We start from the raw sequence: 17118 nt of genomic DNA on the forward strand, positions 1-17118 counted from the left end.
CTTGGAAAGATACTCTGGCTGCAGCATGAGTGATTTTGAAGCCTGAGCTAGGGCAGGGGCAGTGGAGACAGAAATGAGAAGACAGGGTTAAGAGCTGGTGGGGTAGTAAAATCAACAGAAGGAAATGATTGATTAGATATGGGGAAAGGGAAGAATTCATGCTGCCTGGGTTTGAGTTGCTTAGTAGGCTGTCCATAGAAGTGAGAAATGGCAGAAGAAAAACAGGTTTGGCCAGAAACCAATACAAGAAACCCAAGGGACACCCAGAGGGAGGCATCCTCCAGGCAGTTGGCTATAAGAGCATGGAGCTTGAAGGAGAGCCAGGCTGCTGAATGAGATGTCAGAGACATCAGAGTCTAAGTCCCTCTTAACAGGACTGTGTCAGAGATACTGTGTCAGAGATATTTAGGGGAGGCCAGAGAGGTTGTGTTAGATCTCAAATGCCAGGCTGAGGCAGAAGGAGTTTGTTCTGTTGGCAGTGGTGAGCCACAGAAGGTTTTGGAGCCAAGGAGAGGACTGTCTGTTCTAAGAAGATTGGGCTCCTGTCCCACAGCACAGGCTTCTTCTCCAGGGAACCTGCCTGAGTAGCCAGCTCTGTGCAGGCCCTACTGTGAAGCTTCAACCAGCAACACTCTGTGGGTGTGGGGGTGTGTGTGTGTGTGTGTGTGTGTGTGTGTGTGTGCGCTGGTGCAATTCTGGGGAAGGAGGCAGGAAGGATGTACAAACAAGAGACTAGGGTCAAGCAGGTCTGCCCTAAGCAAATAAGGCAGAAGAGAATAAATCAGTGAAGCAGGCTCCAGCTCCTCCCTACCACCTGGTCCCTGGGAATTCATTCATTCTCTTAACCTCACTTACCACTCTCCCTCTTTTGCTTTATTCCTACCGGCTCACCTACACCCCAGGAGCATGTGTGTGACTTGCACACACACATATACACAGTCACTTGCAAATACACACACACCACCCCCCACTGGGCATCGGGCTGCTAAGTGGGGTGTGAAATACAATTTCCATGCGGTGCTGGCGTCTGCTCATTAAACACTTCCCTTTGCAGCTCCCTAGCGCCTCTTACAGCCTGGCCTTTGACACCCCTAGTCCCCTCCCCCCTTTAAAGGGACCACCTTTGCACAGAAGGGGAAGCGGTCTCAATATTATGGCTGGCTCTGACTTATGCTTCACAGGCTCTGTGGCGCTCTCAGTCCAGTGAAAGTGCAAAAGAGCCAGCTCCCTGGACAGACCAAGACAGATTCAGCCTGCCTTTCTGAAGCTCCCACCCACCAGGCCTCAGGCTGGCTGGGGAATGACAACCCATTCTCCACTTCCCTCCAGCCCCCAACAACCCTGGTGACAGCTGCAGTTACAGGCAACAGTACTGGGTTCTTGGCCTCCCTCACTGGTCCTCTGCTTGTGACCATGGGAGGCGACAGGACGGTGGTCCCAGCATAGGCAGTCTGGAGGGAGCCAGAGAACGGAAAACTCTGGGCACCCAGCCCCACCCCAGCTCTCTGGGACATGGCGTGGCCAGGCCTCCACATGTGGCAACAGAAACTTGAGTCTCAAGCGTGTCATCTTCATAAGACAACAGCTCTGTCTCCAAAACACTTTCCCATATGTTTGCTTCCAGCCCTGAGAAGATGGGTGGGGCAGGATAATTAACCCCGATTTGCAGTTGGAGAAATGCAAGTCAAATCTGGGACTGGGAGCAAAGTTCTGGGAGCAGGAGTCAGTAGCAAAGGAAAGGTGGGAACAGAGGAGACACTTCCCAGAGAAAGGCCAAGCCTGGAAGAGGTGAGCAGGAGACAGGGGCCTGCTCCTGTTCACCCACCACAAGCAAGCAGGGAAAGGCCCCTGCAGAACCTTGGCACCCAGATCCCCAGGATGATGGTAATAATGAGGACATTAGCTAACATGTATCAAATACTTCATATGTGCAATGTTCTGACGTAAGGGCTTCACATATATTATCTCATTTATTTCTCACAAAAAACCTATGCTATTATGACTCCTGTTTTATAAACAGGAAACTGGTTGATGGGCCTTGTTCTTTCCAGGCCATGTTTATTTATGTAAGGTAGTTGAACCCATAGCCACTGCCTTCTCCCCATAGTGGAGCTCCTGGAACCCAACCCAGGGAGGGTCTGGGTACCTCCACTGCCAAGCCAGTAAATTAAGGCAATGCTTTGACTGGCACTATTGCTCCAGGATGGTCAAGAAAGGAATGAGAAAGGAATGAGAGACAGAGATGGATGGAAGGAGGGAGAAAGGACCAATCATGGGATTCTGGGAAATGGGCTCCCAGAACTTGCTTCTGGGCCTCAGATGGGTGCTTGGGGGTGTCCTGCTCTGCTTACAGCCCTAACTCAACACCCTAGCAGGGTCCCAGAGCTCACGTTTTGGGATGTTTCAGGTCAAGTGGCAGAAGGATGACATGGACCAAAACCTTAACTTCTTCTCTGTGTCATCTGACGGCAGGATTGTGTCTTGGACTCTCGTGAAGGTGCCTGTTTCCCAGAGAGGGTCATGCTGGGATGATTGGGGAGGCGGGAAGCTAAATAGCAAAGGGCACCCCCCAGCCTTGCTCATCTAACCCAACCCATGTGCCCTCCCCCCACATCCCTCTGTCTGTGGCTACAGAGCGAGCTGGTTCACGTAGATGTCATCAAGCTGAAGGTGGAAGGCAGCACCACGGAAGTTCCTGAGGGGTTGCAGCTACACACAGTGGGTAGGAGCCCCAGTCCCCTCACCTCCAGGCCTGGCCAGGACATTCAGGCCCAGTGAGGGTCAGTGACAATAGTCCTTTCCCTGACTGAGTGCTCCCTCCCCAACCTGTGCCAGAGCCAACAGGAGGTAATAGGAAGGCCTGGCCCAGTCTGCTGAGCCCTTCCTTGGCTGTTTGTAGACCCTCCCTGTTTATGCAGTTCCCATCCCTGTGTTTGCAGACCCTGTTCCTGTTTATGCAGATCAGGTGCTGTTATGCAGATCCAGCCCTGTTTATGCAGATCAGGCCCCTGTTTACCCAGATCCTGTCCCTATTTACTCAATTCCTACCCTGTTTATGCAGACTATATCCCTGTTGGCACAGACCCTGTCCCTGTTTACCCTGACCCTGACCCTGTTTAACTCAATCCCTGACTTGTTTACCCAGGCCCCCATTCCTGTCTGCAGAACCCCTGGCCGTTTGCAGAATCCTAACTGCCTGGGACAAGCAGGCCAGAGGGCTGGTTTCTGTTTGCCTGGCCTGGTCCCAGCCCTTACAGGGACCCAAGTTCAGTCTGTCCTGCGCTGAGTCCTGCACTGAGAGTGCCTGGGCTGAGTTCCTCTGCTATGTAGGGGAGGCGCTGGGAGCCTCCCTCTTGGAATTGGGCTAAGCCTGCCCCTCCCTCTTCTCCCAAGGTTGTGGCACTGCCTTTGACTTCCACAAAGAGATTGACTACATGTTCCTAGTGGGCACAGAGGAGGGAAAAATCTACAAGGTGAGGCTGCCCTGTGCCAGCTCCGTAGAGGGCCACTTAGGCCTGAGCACCTGGGGAGCTTAGAGTTCTCAACAGATCCTATTTTGATGGATTTTAGTTCCCGTCAGTTCTAGAAGGACTCTAGAGGGTAGCAAATGTATTTCTTGACCTGCTTGGGTGACAAGAATAAGGCCTAAATGCAGGAAAGGGGATGGAAAATCTAGAGGGTGACTTTAGCCCAGCCCAGCATCTTTTCCTCCGGGCCCTCCTTCCCTTCCTGGGAGTTGAGGTAGAAGGGAGAATTCTAGTCAGAGGAGTTAGAACATTTTGGGAAAACTTCCTGGAGATTTGTACTTGAGCTGAGCTTTGAAGGCCAGAATTATCTCTGAATACTGGGTACATCCCAGCCAGCAGGATGGAACCTCATGGTCAGTTTCTACAAGGTCTCAGTGGTAGTAGATGAACGTCCTTCTGAACCTCCATCCATCCAGAAATAGCTCTGCTGCAAGCTTTTCTTAGGCTCAGAGACTCAGAATGTTAATTACAGGCAGCCTCTTGGGAGCCCCTGAGGCCTAGCCAGAGCTGGTCTGAATGCAAAAGAAGTCCCCACCCCCTCTTCACCCCTCCCACTGGCAGCCCAAGAGAGGCCAGAGTAACGAGAGACTACTCAGTCACGCTGTCTCCTGGAGGGAGGGAGAAAGGGGCACGCTGGTCAGGGCAAAAAACTGAATAGCATATCTGGAGATCCAAGTCAGCTTCTGGCTCTGCACCTGCTCTTGCCTGGACAAGGTGGGATGTTATCACTGTTGCAAGGATGATGTCTGGGCTGCAGGTGGACCCAGGGCTCTCTCTGTCCACAGGCCTTGGCCTGGATGAATGCCAGACCACACCTCACCCAGGGCCTGAGACCTGCTCTGCCCTCTCTTAAGGAGAGAAGGCTTTTTCTGTCTGGCCTGGAATCCTCTGGGGGCAGGGCACTACAGCCCTTTCCTTCATCCTGCAGGAAGGCTCCCCTGCCCATCCTGAACCCCCAGATCCTCAAGCCCTTCCTTTCCCCCAGGGTGTGCTGAGGGTGGGAAGGGCAGCCAGGAGCTTGGCCCCAGTTCAGCTGGGATGCGATGTGGTGTAAGGACAGGAGAGGAGTCTAAGGCGCTGATCCTCCAGGCCCCCAGGGAAGTGGTGGCTGCTGACCTTTCTCTCACTTCTGACCCCCGTTCCCTCCCACACCAGTGCTCTAAATCCTACTCCAGCCAATTCCTCGACACCTATGATGCCCACAACATGGCAGTGGACGCTGTGTCCTGGAACCCATACCACACCAAGGTCTTCATGTCCTGCAGCTCCGACTGGACGGTGAAGATCTGGGACCACACCATCAAGTGAGGGGCCTGTTCCTGGCCCTGTCCTGGGCCCTCCCCTGGGCTATGGCACTGTGAGCCCTCTGTGCCATGGGCTTTCCACCCTCCACCTCTGCAGGACCCCGATGTTCATCTATGACCTGAACTCAGCCGTGGGTGATGTGGCCTGGGCACCATACTCTTCTACTGTGTTCGCAGCAGTCACCACAGATGGGAAGGTGAGTGCCAGTGTCCTGACCTCACTGAGTCCCTACTGGAGATCAGGTGTGGTAGCTCAGGGGCTTCCTGATGGACAACCCACCCCATGCCTAGGTCAGGAAGGAGAAGGTGGGACATAAGGACTGTGTATTCTCAAGGGGCAAGCGATCCAGGGTACAGCTGAAAGAGGAATCATTCATCCCATGAGGCCTCAGGGAGGGAACGGGGCTGTTCACCTTGGAGGAGAAAGCACTCTGGGGGATGAGATGCCATCAAGCAGTTATTTCCTCTGCTCTATGGTGGGGAGCTACAGGGTAGCAGGACCCAGCTCCATCTAAGGAAAAATGTATGAGCCAGAGTTGATCAGTGACTGAAGAGTGTCTATAAGGTAGTGAAGTCTCTATCCCTGGAAGTGTGCAAGCTGATTCTGAGGGAACTTCAGTGGGGTGGAATGGGAGGGGGCTATTCAACACTGAGAATTGGTGAGAGCTCAGAAACAAACATCTTGTGAGCATATTCTTGGATGCAAACCCATTTTCCCTATGGGCTTTGATATAAACTGAGAAGCACTGGCTGCCCCAAGGAAATAATGCAGCGACGAAGGCACCATCCTCAAGTCTATCAGTCATCTCTTCCTGGAACAGATGACTACTAAGGGCCAACGATGGTGCCCAGCTCCAGGCTGGACTTAGATACCTGCTCTTGTGGGGCTTCTGTTCTAGTGAAGGGAAAGATACAAAGAGCAACAACAAAATTCCCAGTGTTAAGTGCTAGGCAGAGAATTATTAATAAAAGACTGTAATACATAAACATAAATGTTCATGGCAGCATTACTCATAACATTAAGAGTGGCAACAGCCCAGTGTCCATCAACTGCTGAATGGAGGCCGGGCGCGGTGGCTCAAGCCTGTAATCCCAGCACTTTGGGAGGCCGAGACGGGTGGATCACGAGGTCAGGAGATCGAGACTATCCTGGCTAACACGGTGAAACCCCGTCTCTACTAAAAAATACAAAAAACTAGCCGGGCGAGGTGGCAGGCGCCTGTAGTCCCAGCTACTCGGGAGGCTGAGGCAGGAGAATGGCGTGAACCCGGGAGGCAGAGCTTGCAGTGAGCTGAGATCCGGCCACTGCACTCCAGCCTGGGTGACAGAGCGAGACTCCGTCTCAAAAAAAAAAAACAAACAAAACAAAACAAAAAAAAAACTGCTGAATGGATAAACAAAATATAGTCTCTCCTTGGGGATTATGTCAGCAAGGACAAAGAATGACGTGCTGATACATGCTACAATATAGAGGAACCTTGACAACATGCTTAGTGTAAAAAGCCAGTCACAAAAGATCACATACTGTATAATTCCATTTATATAATACATCCAAAACAGGCAAATGTGTAGAGATGGAAAGTCAATTTGTGTGGCCTAGGGTGGTGAAAATGTTCTAAAATCGGTTGTAGCGAAGGTTGCATAACTGTGAATATACTAACACCAAAAATTTTATACTTTACATGAGTGAATTTTATAGTTACGTGAATTATATCTCAATAAAGTTGCTGTGTTAACAGAAGAAAGATAGGTTCATAGAGACCAGGCAACGAAAAAGAAAGAGATAAAAGAAAAGGACTGGGTGGTCGCTTGGATACAGCGGTCAGGAAAGGCTTCTTTGAAGAGGGGACACTCCCGCTGAGAGTTCACTAGCAAGAAGGAGGCAGCCATGTGGAGATAGGGCAGGGGAGCAGCCCATGGTGAGGGAGCAGCTGGGGCAGACGCCCTGAGGTGGGAACCAGCTTGGGGTTTAAGGAACAGGAAGGCAAGTGTGGCTAGGGTATAGCAAGGGGCGAGAACATGAGGTGAGAGTGGGGAGGTGGGCTAGAATGAGGGATCTGGATTTTATTTATAGTGCCAAGGGAGACTGTGGGAGGATTTTAAGTGTTTTAAAGGTAAGCCTGCCGTTGTATGGAGGATGGATTGTAGCAAGGCAAGAGTGGAAGTGGGGAGACCAGTTAAGAGGCTACCACAGTTGTCCAGGCGAGAGTTGGTAGCTGTTTGGTCTAAGGGTGTGGTGAAGGTAGCATCCAACATTGATTGAGCACTGGTATGTCAAGCACTGCCTTTGCACTTTACATATATTAACTGGTGTAAGCCCTGGCTCTGCCACTTACTAGCAAGTTAGCCTCTAACTCCTCTGTTATAAAATGAAGATAGTGACAGAACTACCTTGTAGAGTGGTTGTGAGGAGCATAATGAGATGATGCAACCGTGTGATGTGCTTGCCCAGAGTCCAGTACATAGTAAGTGTTCAACAAATGGTAGCTGCTATTTTCTTTTCTTTTTTCTTTCTTTTTTTTGAGACAAGATCTCATTGTTGCCCAGGCTGGAGTACAGTGGCTCCATCTTGGCTCACTGTAACCTCTGCCTCCCAGGTTCAAGTGATTCTCCCATCTCAGCCTCCCTAGTAGCTGGAACTACAGGCATGGGCCACCATGCTCAGCTAATTTTTTGTATTTCTGATAGAGACAGGGTTTCACCATGTTGGCCAGCCTGGTCTCGAACTCCTGACCTCAGGTGATCCACCCACCTTGGCCTCCCAAAGTGCTGGGATTACAGGCATCAGTGAGCCACCACTCCCAGCCTGTAGCTGCTATTATTGTTAATTCTCCATAGATTTAAAATTTCTCCTAAACTTTTTTATTCTCACTCTTTCAACCAAAGGAAAAACAGACAGAGACACAGAATTCCCCCTCCCTCCACCTCCAGCTCCAGTGTGCTGTAGCCATTAGCCTTCTACAGTCTTTCCCCAGAAAGTCCAGGGACTGATTCCTCTGAGGTGGAAGACAGGCCTCTTACCCCTGAGTGTGCTGACACTGACCTCTTCACAGGCCCACGTGTTTGACTTGGCCATCAACAAGTATGAGGCCATCTGCAACCAGCCTGTGGCGGCCAAAAAGAAGAACAAGATCACCCACGTGCAGTTCAATCCCATCCACCCCATCATCATTGTGGGCGATGACCGTGGGCACATCATCTGCCTCAAGCTCTCACCCAATTTGCGCAAGATGCCAAAGGTACAGGCTCTGGGACTTTGGGCTGCTGCAAGAGATAAAGTCTCCAGGAGGGTGGGGATGACAGAAGGGAGGAGCCAGGGTGACCCCCCAGTTTCTGGCTTGGGAGACTCAGGGTAAGGATGGTGTCATTGCCTGAATGAGGCTCACAGTAGAAGCAGGAGGTTTGTGAGAAAATAGCAGTTTGACATGCTGCATTTGAGTTACCTGTGGGGCCCCAGGTGACTCTCCCAGGTGGAGACATCCAGTGAGCAGGTGGATCTGAAGCCTGTGGAGGCAAATGTGGAGGTATCATTGATTTCTTCCCAGTGGAAATGCTGTGGGTAGGACTGGTCACCCAGGCAGGGGGCTTGGGGCTGAGCCACTGCCTCATTGGCTGGGCTTTCACAGGGCTTCAACCCCAGTGGTCCCTGAGCTGGGAGCTGTGGGTCTACACAGAAAGGAAGGAAATGAGCTGTGAGGAGGGTAGCTAGGTCAGCAGCTATGCAGCCCTCCTTCTGAGCTCTGGTTCCTGTTTCTAGGGTCTCCAGTGATGAGGAGACCCTGCCCAGAGCCTAAGGACCCCAAATACAGGTCTGGAGCCCAGAGCGATGACCTTAAAGTCTAGATCTGAGTCCAGATCCAGACTTATGAACCTGGGCTTTGCAGCCCAGGCCTTAGAATCCTGAGCCCAAGAACCCAGAGCTGGGGCTGGGCGCGGTGGCTCACGCCTGTAATCCCAGCACTTTGGGAGGCCAAGGCAGGTGGATCACGAAGTCAGGAGATCAAGACCATCCTGGCGAACACGGTGAAACCCCGTCTCTACTAAAATTACAAAAAATTGACCAGGAGTGATGGCGGGCGCCTGTAGCCCCAGCTACTCGGGAGGCTGAGGCAGGAGAATGGCGTGAACCTGGGAGGCGGAGCTTGCATTGAGCTGAGATCGCGCCACTGCACTCCAGCCTGCCTGGGCGACAGAGCGAGACTCCGTCTCAAAAAACAAACAAACAAAAGAACCCAGAGCTTGGTCCTGCCCATTTGTGTGCTAAGAGTAGAGATGGCTCTTTGCTTTTTGCCAGGTTCTGGGCCAGGATCAGGACTGGGCCAGCTTGCCCTGATGACCATCCCTCCTGGCAATTTGAGGCATTTACTGAAGTTTGAGGCAGTGGCCTGTGTCTTTCGACTACTGACTTCCCTGCACTGTGCTCCTACCAAGGAAGGGACTGCTGCACCATCCCTCTGGTGCTGGCTTGGTCTGTTCCCCACCATGGCCAGGGAGGCAAGGGCTGGGAGTGTGGCCGGCCCTGTAATTGTAGCCAGCTGAGGGAGGGGGCGGACTTGGCTATAAATACTCAGAAGGCTGCTAAGCGCCTGCAGCTGTGGCCCAGAGGCTGTGGTGGGCTTGAGGGGAGGGAGGGAGTCAGGCGTGGTCTGAATCTCTTTGCTGAGCCCAGCTAGTTGGCCTCAAGGAAGAGGAAGGAGGCAGCATAATTTGTGGAATAGATAAAATGTGTTCTTAATTTTCTGAGGAGAGAGACCCAGGTTGAAGCTGGCAGAGTTGGACAACCCTCCAGGAGGGATGATGGTGGTTCTTAGGGGGAGGAGTACAGCCATGACACCATGAGGGTGGTAGACATGGGTGGGAGCCTGCCCTGCCCACTCTGATCAGGGAGGTAAGGATCTCCCACAGTTTCAGTTCCCCTCAGAGAAGGGTCAGTCATGGCTAGGAGAGCTGGGTTCTGTGTATCTGGGGGCCTATGTCTCTGAGGACCTGAGCAGGGATGGGTGGGGGTTGGTGGGTACTTGAATGGATTAGAAGTTCCCGTGAAATTGCCATCTGACCCTATCAGTCAAGTGATTCATGCAAAACGAAATCCTCTGGGTATCCCTACTGCCCTTCCTCTGTGAGCTGCAGACTCCCTGCCCTTTCCAAAGGGCTTCCCCACAAAGGTCTGGACCTCCCTGCCCAGGGAGTTCCCATGATGGGTGTCAAGAGCCCAAAGTGTCCAAGGCCAAAGACTGTCTTCAGTTTCGATGGGAAACTGAAGCTCAGAAAGGCAAAGGCCTTGCCCAAAGTCATATAGGGAGTTAATGACAGAGCTGCAACTAAAACCAGGTCCCCTAACTCCTGGGGGATGGGGTGAAGCCAAGAAGAGAACCCAAGTTTAATTTAGGAAGGAGAGAGTAAAGAGAGAGAAAAAGAGCTTTTTGTCCTCTGCTTGGAGAGGGTAGAGGTGAGCTAGGTAGTGGCAAAAAGGCACTGAGCTGCAAGGGCATAGGGGAGAAAATTTGGGAGCAGGTACAGCATCACACCAGGGGGAAATCTGAGCTCCACATGGTGTCAGCAGCCAAAAGGGAGCCAGGGAGGGGCCTATTGGCCCTGCACTCACCCCTGCCCCATCCCCTTTACAGCCCTGGCCAGACCAAGGCAAGGCTGGGGTAGGTGTCAGTGAGCAGTGGGCACAGGTGGCTGAGAGGATGGGGGCCCAGAAGCAGAGCGAAGGCAGGAAATGGGGAAATGGCAACTGCCCAGCCTGCCCCAGTGTAGCCCTCACCCCCCAGCCTGGACAGTAGGGAGGGTGGGACTGGTGCTGATCTGCCAAGGAGTTCTCGGGACCTGTGCGTGGCACTCCACTGTCCAACTCATAATGGAAGAATTAGAGTGCTTTGCAGGCAGGGTGATGGGTCATAAACTCAGCATCTGGTCTTCTAAGGGACAGCCTCAGCCAACAACACCTGCAGTCACATGGACTATTCCCTCTGCCCTTATGGGTCTCTTGACACTCTTCCCAACCCTGGGTATGTCTGACACAGCAGGTCTCGCCCCAAATGGCACCCACTGCCAACCTGACCTGAAGGCATCAGGTGAGAGGACTAGGTGAGGGCCCCTGAGGCTCTGTCCACAGCCCCTCCCTCCCCAAACACATACCCATTAGCTCCTCGATAGGACTGGGCCAGGGACCTTCCCATGGTAAGGATGGTGCCAGCAGTCAGCCCCCCGCCTTCACAGAGCTGGATCTCCCTCACCTGGAAGGCTGTTCCCCTGAGGTTCAGGGAATGGATGCCTTTTCCCACTCCCACAAGCATCGAGACCCCATGTCCAAGCCAGAGCTGGACTCCTTTTTGCAGGCTGTCAGCTGAGCCCCTGTGTCACCTAACCTGAGTTGGGGAATGATCATGTCAGGGAGAGGGGAGGCAGGGATCCAAAATTCATTGGGCAGGGGAGGGGTAGGGCACAGCTGGACAGGCTGGGCAGAGGAGGTGGTGCTGGGACCCGGAGATGGGGGACCCACCATTCCTCCCCCATGCATACTTTCCCTCTCCCCAGGAAAAGAAGGGGCAGGAGGTGCAGAAGGGCCCAGCTGTGGAGATTGCGAAACTGGACAAACTGCTGAACCTGGTGAGGGAAGTGAAAATCAAGACCTGAGGGCCCAGCCTCACCCTCTGTCCCATCGCTTGAATCCAGTACTCCTAGGGCTTGACCCTGGTACCCAGTCCAGCCTGAGCACCCAGCATGTGACCCCACTCCTGATCAGGTCCCAGCATCTTCCCTTCTTATTCTGCTCCTTAAGGTCCCAGCACCTTACTCCAGGACTTGGTCTTCAGCCACCATTACCCCTCTAACTTTGCACAAATAAACTTGTCTAAAAACCCACCCCACAGCTTTAATTTTGCTACCACGGGGCCCTCAGGAAGAGAAGAAAATCTCAGGGTAGAGCCATAGTTCCATTTATTATCCAGCAAACAGTGGGAGGACCAGGGGAGGGGCCCAGCCTGGACACCCTCCTATTATTGCCATGGGTTCCAGTTTGCTTCCCCAACCTACAGGGCCTAGAGGTGCCCAGCCTAGGGAAAGAGTGGACCCAGCCCCTGACCCTTGGCCCTTGGAATGGAGCATAGTCCAGATGGCCCTGGCTCTAGCACCAACTCATAATCCTCCACCCCAGGCCCATCTCCTTAGGGCCACTGAGCTCCTATTGGAGCCAGGCTTGCTAGACTCTAGGCCACTGGGTCCAGCTCCAAGCAGGCAGACTCTTGAGTTCTGGCCCCCAGGCTGGCTGAACTCTGGGATCCTAATTCCAGGCTCTAGGTGAGGTGGACTTAGGTCCTGGGCTCCAGGATAGGCCAGGGGCCTTCAGGGCTGCAGCAGGTAGCTGCCTTCATGGCTGGGCTTCTGGGGTGGTGGGGCCTTCTCAGGACAGGGGCCAGGGCTGGAGTTGGGACTTGATTCAGAGAGAGAGTCAACGTCAGCAGAGCGAGAATGGCAGGCCCAGCAGAGGATGACCCAGAGCAGCAGCAGCAAGAAGCCTACGAGACCGTTGCAGACGATGGCGATGAGGGCCCCCTGGGAGATGGCTGCCCCCATGACAGGCAGCACCCTCAGACCAGCACAGACAGTGGAGCTGCCTCGATGGCGAGGCCCATGCCGAGGCAGGAGTCTGGTATGGCCGGCCTTCCGAGGAGGCTGTGCTGTCTGCACGTTCAGTGATTGCTGGGCAGTGGAGATGTCTACCTGCAGTCCTGAGCCTGTTGGGGGTACAGAGTAAAGGAGAGGGTAGTGAGGAGGGAGAGTGCAGTGAGGCCTAGGAGGAGAGAGGTAGGGAAGACAGCCTCCCTCCCACATTTCTGGCCTCCCTGGTGAAAGACCTTGGGTCCCAACAGGCTTAAATACCCCACAGAGCCAGCACCCCCATCCGCAGGCCTGGTTCTGGGCACCTGAATGAGTGTGTAGCCAGCGTGGGGAAGCTGAAGTAGGCAGCCGTCATCTCATTCTCCTTAGACCTGGTGGGCATGCCCTGGCCCTACCCACCAAGCTTGCAGCCCTCAAAAGCCCTCTGTTGGTGGGTGGGATCCAGGCAGCCCCCCGCCCAAGAGGATGGGGGTTGTAAGCAGCTCTGGTGTGGCCTGGGCACCTCCTCTCTCCCAGGACTCCAGCCAGCCCGACCAGGAGACCTCCAGAGGCGCCAGCTTGCACAGAGGGAACTTTGTGGAGGCCCTGGCAGGCATGTGCAGGCTCTGTGCCTCTATGTGGGGCTCTCTCTGGGTCAGGTGTGTGTGTCTGATGTCTCACTGTCCCTCCGTTGGATGTGTGCCTGTGCCTCTGCACACCCACCTCTGTGTGTGTGTGGCTGCCTCTCCGTGTGTCCCCATCTCTGAGTGTGTCTCCTCTGTCTCGTTTCTCTACCAGTGTGTCTCTGTGTATCTCTACATCAGTCTCTGTGTCTCTCCGTCTCTCTCTTCCAGGCTGTATCCCCACTGTTCCCATGGACGTATCCCTCTCCCCTTCTCCGTGGGGTCTTTTTGGTGGTTCCCGTGTCTCTGTCTTTGTGTTCGTCTCTCTCCGCGGCAGTGTGTCTCTGTCTCTTTATCTCCATCTTCGGGTCGCATGTTCTTGGCCCCCGTGCCTGTGGCAGGAGGCCCTTCTTACCTGAGTTGAGCCTGGTGCGCGCCCGCGGGAGGGTCCGGGGCAGCGGGATGCTCGGCGCCGACTAAGGCTCGGGAGCCTGCGGGCGGGGGGCGGCGGGAAGTGGGAGACCAGCAAAGGCGACGTCCGCTCCCCCGGCCCTCCCCCTCGGCCGCGCAGCCTCCGCCGGCCGCTCCCGCCGCGGCGCGACCGGGGCGGCCTCTGCCGCGGGCGGTCTGCGGCGAGCAGGCACCTCCTCCCCTTGGGGCCGCACCTCCTCCGCGGCCGCGGCTGCTCCCTCGCTCGGCAGCGCTCGGGCGGCGGCGGCGGGAGCTGCGCGGGGTTCGGCTGAGCTCGGCTGCGTTCGGCTGGGCTCGGCTGAGCTCGGCTACGTTCGGCTGGGCTCGGCCGGGCTCGGCCGCCAGCAAAAACAGCGAAGAGCCCCGCCTCTTTGAAGGCCGGCGGCCTGCGGCCGGGGGGCGGAGCCATCCCCGCGCCGCTGCCGCCACTCAATTGGCGGGCCGAGCCCCGGTTCCCGCACCATTGGTGGTGCGCTGGGGTGGAGACCAGCCCGCCTCTCGGGCTGGCGCCGGGCGGGAGGAGGGCCGAAGGAGTACCTGGCCCTGGATCTTTCCCGGGAGAGGGGATGGGGTGGGGAGGGGGCGAGGCCTAACCTCTTGTAGGGATTTCTTGCACCTTCTACACCTAGAAGGGTTGTACACCCCACATCCGAGAAAGGCCAAGGCCTCTGCATTTCCACATCTGAGGAAACCATCTCTCTGTATCTGGGAGAGGTCTCTAAGCCAGTCATCGGAGGAAGGCCCCGCGTCCCTACACCTGGCAGGAGACTGAACCTCCTCACCTAGGGAACCGCCTATAGTGCAGTCTCGCACTTCCCTCTGCCACCTGGGTGTGGACTCTGCATTCCTACTTTAGAGGGCCCCAGGTTCCCTGGCCCTAAGAAGTGTGAAAATCTCTGGCAACACAGGTTCTTTGGACACATTTACTGAGTTCCTACCCAGTGTTGGTCGCAGGCTTGCTGCCAGGCTGTTGGGGAGCCTGGGACAGAAATGGAGTGTCCTGAGCGATGGTTACGCCCTGGCTGGAATAGGTGCAGGCATGGTGGAAGTGCTGCCTCGCCATCCTAAAAGTTCCCCTAAGAAGAAGATAGCTTGGACAGGAGCAGTGAGGTAGACCTTGTCCTCCCCGACCTTCACAGGCCAGTGATTGTCATCTATTCTGATCCCGGCCTTCTTCTCATCCCGCTTTACATGCTCTCCTTGGAGGATCACATCCCTGAAGCTATATCATGAAGTCTCCCAGTGCTCCCAAGTCTAGCCTTAACTTCTCTCTGGAATCCTAGACTCATTTACCTAAGTGCCTACAGTAATGGGGACGGTATTGATTCCTGGTTCACTTACTAACTTTGTTTTTTTTTTTTTTTTTTTTTTTTGAGACGGAGTCTTGCTCTGTGCCCCAGGCTGGAGTGCAGTGGCGCGATCTCGGCTCACTGCAAGCTCCGCCCCCCCGGGTTCACGCCATTCTCCTGCCTCAGCCTCCCGAGTAGCTGGGACTACAGGCGCCTGCCACCTCGCCCGGCTAATTTCCTTGTATTTTTAGTAGAGACGGGGTTTCACCGTGTTAGCCAGGATGGTCTCGATCTCCTGACCTCGTGATCCGCCCGTCTCGGCCTCCCAAAGTGCTAGGATTACAGGCTTGAGCCACCGCGCCCGGCCCACTTACTAACTTTGTGATCTTGAGCAAGTTAATCTCTCTTAGCCTCAGCTTCCTCATCTGTAAAATGGTTGTAATACTAGCTACCTCTCAGGGTTGTTATTCATTAACTTATGCCAGATCGACCACATCTCAGCAAATGCCAGCTGATATAACCCCCAGGACCATGTGACTAAGAGGCCCCTTCCCCCAATCCAGTGCCATGAAATTCACATAAGACCCCTATAAATCCAGAATGCTATCTTGAAAAGAAGGGAAGACTGAGTCATCCAAAGCTACCGAAGTACTTAGAGACTGTCTAAAATAAATTATTGGATCCTATAGAGTTTACCAGGGTGGATTACTTTTAGCTCCCCACCACTGCCCATTACCCAGCAGGGTGAGGGCATTGTGAGAAAGATCAGACTAGTTATAGGAAACAGAGGAGACTTAAATCATTGCACATCTGAGTGTAATGTGAGCGAATTTTGTGACCCAGCTGCAGGAGTTCAGATTTTATCCTGAAAACAGTGGGGAGCCACTGAAGAATTTTTGAGCAGAAGAGTAATGTGATCATATCCAGAAATTAGTAGGATGATTTGGGCTATGGTGTGGAATGGGGGCTTGAAAGCATTTGAGAGTGAAGGGAAGGATTAATGATGAGGGACTGAAATGATGGAGGGGAAAAGTTGTGGAGAGAAAAGGAGAGCATTGAGGATATTTGGGAGCTGCTGTTGGTGGGACTTAGAGACCTAGAGGATAGGAGAGGTAAGCAGGAAGGAAAAGTCTGGGATAACTCCCAGGTTACTGACTAGGAATACTGTGATGCCATTTACTGAATACACAGGTTCAGGAGAGAGGTCCAGACTAAAGATAATATTTTGTGAGTTATCAGCAAAAGAGTGGTAGTTAAATGAGAAAAATAGATGAGCTCACCCAGGGAGAGTGAGAATTAGTTTAAGCAAAAAGATAAATTTATAATCAGATACTGAAACCTAAGGGCAAGGATGACTCAGGAACAACTGAAACTGAGAGATCAAAAGTCACCCAGAAGAGTTCTCTCTCCACTTCTCAACGCTGTTACTTTCTGCCTGCCTCCATTTCCCTCCCCTGCCCCAAGTCCCTGTCCTCCCCATCCCCAGACTGACTTCCAATGTTCTTCTAGTCCACATGGTAAAAAACGGGACTTCAGACAATTCTAAAATTTTAAAGTTTGTTGTGTAGGCATCCAAAGAGACTGGCTGCTGCTGCTGCTCCTGCCAGCTCCTCCTCGTCCCCTCCCTCCCTCCCTTCCTTCCTCCTTCTTCTTTTTTTTTTTTTTTTGTTTGCAAATTTTTCAGGAAATATTTTGATTCAACTTAGATGCTTACCTCTGGACTAATCAATGGTAGTCAAGGGATGAAGATCAAAGATCAAATTGATTAACATGATAACCCTATGGGTAGTGAGGAGGTGGAGGTGGTGGTTTCCAGGGGAAGGAGCATCATAAAGAAGCAAAATGGCAGGTGTCCATACAGTCCACCCTTTGTTTGCCCAACACATACACATTATTTCCTATTACATGATTCCAAAAAGGCCCTCATCTACATAATCCAATCATCCTATGATACAAATGCCAATAAATTTGCCTCTTTACAATGGAGAACAATTCAGTGACACACCCAGCTGCTGCTTCTGGAGATCATAGCATAGGTTCACTGTTCTTCAGATATAGGTTCTCCAGGTAATGTCCCTTCATGCTCTAGTGAGGTCTCCATGAGGTAGGAAATGTGGCTTCTAATAATCCCACTACCTTTTAACTTCCTTTGAACTATCTTTAAACTACTCCCCCTATGAAAAAGTCCTGATATGTACAGACAGAAGAAATAGAGAATAAAATGGGGTGAAAAGGAAGCACTGTGCATTGGTCACTAATCCAGAACATCATCTACTGTAGATTTTTTTGGCCATGAATA

The 17118-nt window shown here is 53.2% G+C and overlaps 2 protein-coding genes across 3 annotated transcripts in view; one reads left to right on the top strand and one right to left on the bottom strand.

Annotated features, from left to right (window-relative positions):
- The window catches only part of LOC105485688 (dynein axonemal intermediate chain 1), a 67744-nt gene extending 56043 nt beyond the window's left edge, over nucleotides 1-11701 (top strand). The window contains exons 14-20 of one of the 2 annotated variants that reach the window (XM_071077925.1): nucleotides 2408-2497; nucleotides 2635-2722; nucleotides 3394-3473; nucleotides 4683-4831; nucleotides 4929-5028; nucleotides 7885-8070; nucleotides 9126-9335. In XM_071077925.1, the coding sequence (XP_070934026.1) occupies nucleotides 2408-2497; nucleotides 2635-2722; nucleotides 3394-3473; nucleotides 4683-4831; nucleotides 4929-5028; nucleotides 7885-8070; nucleotides 9126-9164 (732 nt within the window). In that variant the 3' untranslated portion in view covers nucleotides 9165-9335. Of the gene's footprint in view, nucleotides 1-2407; nucleotides 2498-2634; nucleotides 2723-3393; nucleotides 3474-4682; nucleotides 4832-4928; nucleotides 5029-7884; nucleotides 8071-9125; nucleotides 9336-11374 lie in introns of those variants that run through there. The other variant, XM_011748047.2, reaches the window with a different exon arrangement.
- Nucleotides 11702-11759: 58 nt separating this feature from the next.
- LOC105485686 (energy homeostasis associated) lies at nucleotides 11760-13689 on the bottom strand. The gene is made up of 2 exons (XM_011748046.3): nucleotides 13475-13689; nucleotides 11760-12573 (listed from the first exon to the last, which is right to left on the bottom strand). Exon 2 carries the CDS (start codon nucleotides 12410-12412, stop codon nucleotides 12182-12184), a length of 231 nt encoding a protein of 76 aa, XP_011746348.1. The 5' UTR covers nucleotides 12413-12573; nucleotides 13475-13689; the 3' UTR covers nucleotides 11760-12181.
- Nucleotides 13690-17118: the final 3429 nt, after the last annotated feature.

This window comes from Macaca nemestrina, chromosome 14 (genome assembly GCF_043159975.1).
Source record: "Macaca nemestrina isolate mMacNem1 chromosome 14, mMacNem.hap1, whole genome shotgun sequence".
Lineage (NCBI taxonomy): Eukaryota > Metazoa > Chordata > Mammalia > Primates > Cercopithecidae > Macaca > Macaca nemestrina.

Coding starts and splice junctions, on each gene's coding strand:
- LOC105485686 (XM_011748046.3), bottom strand. CDS start 12,412: ATGGGGGCAGCCATCTCCCAGGGGGCCCTCATCGCCATCGTCTGCAAC.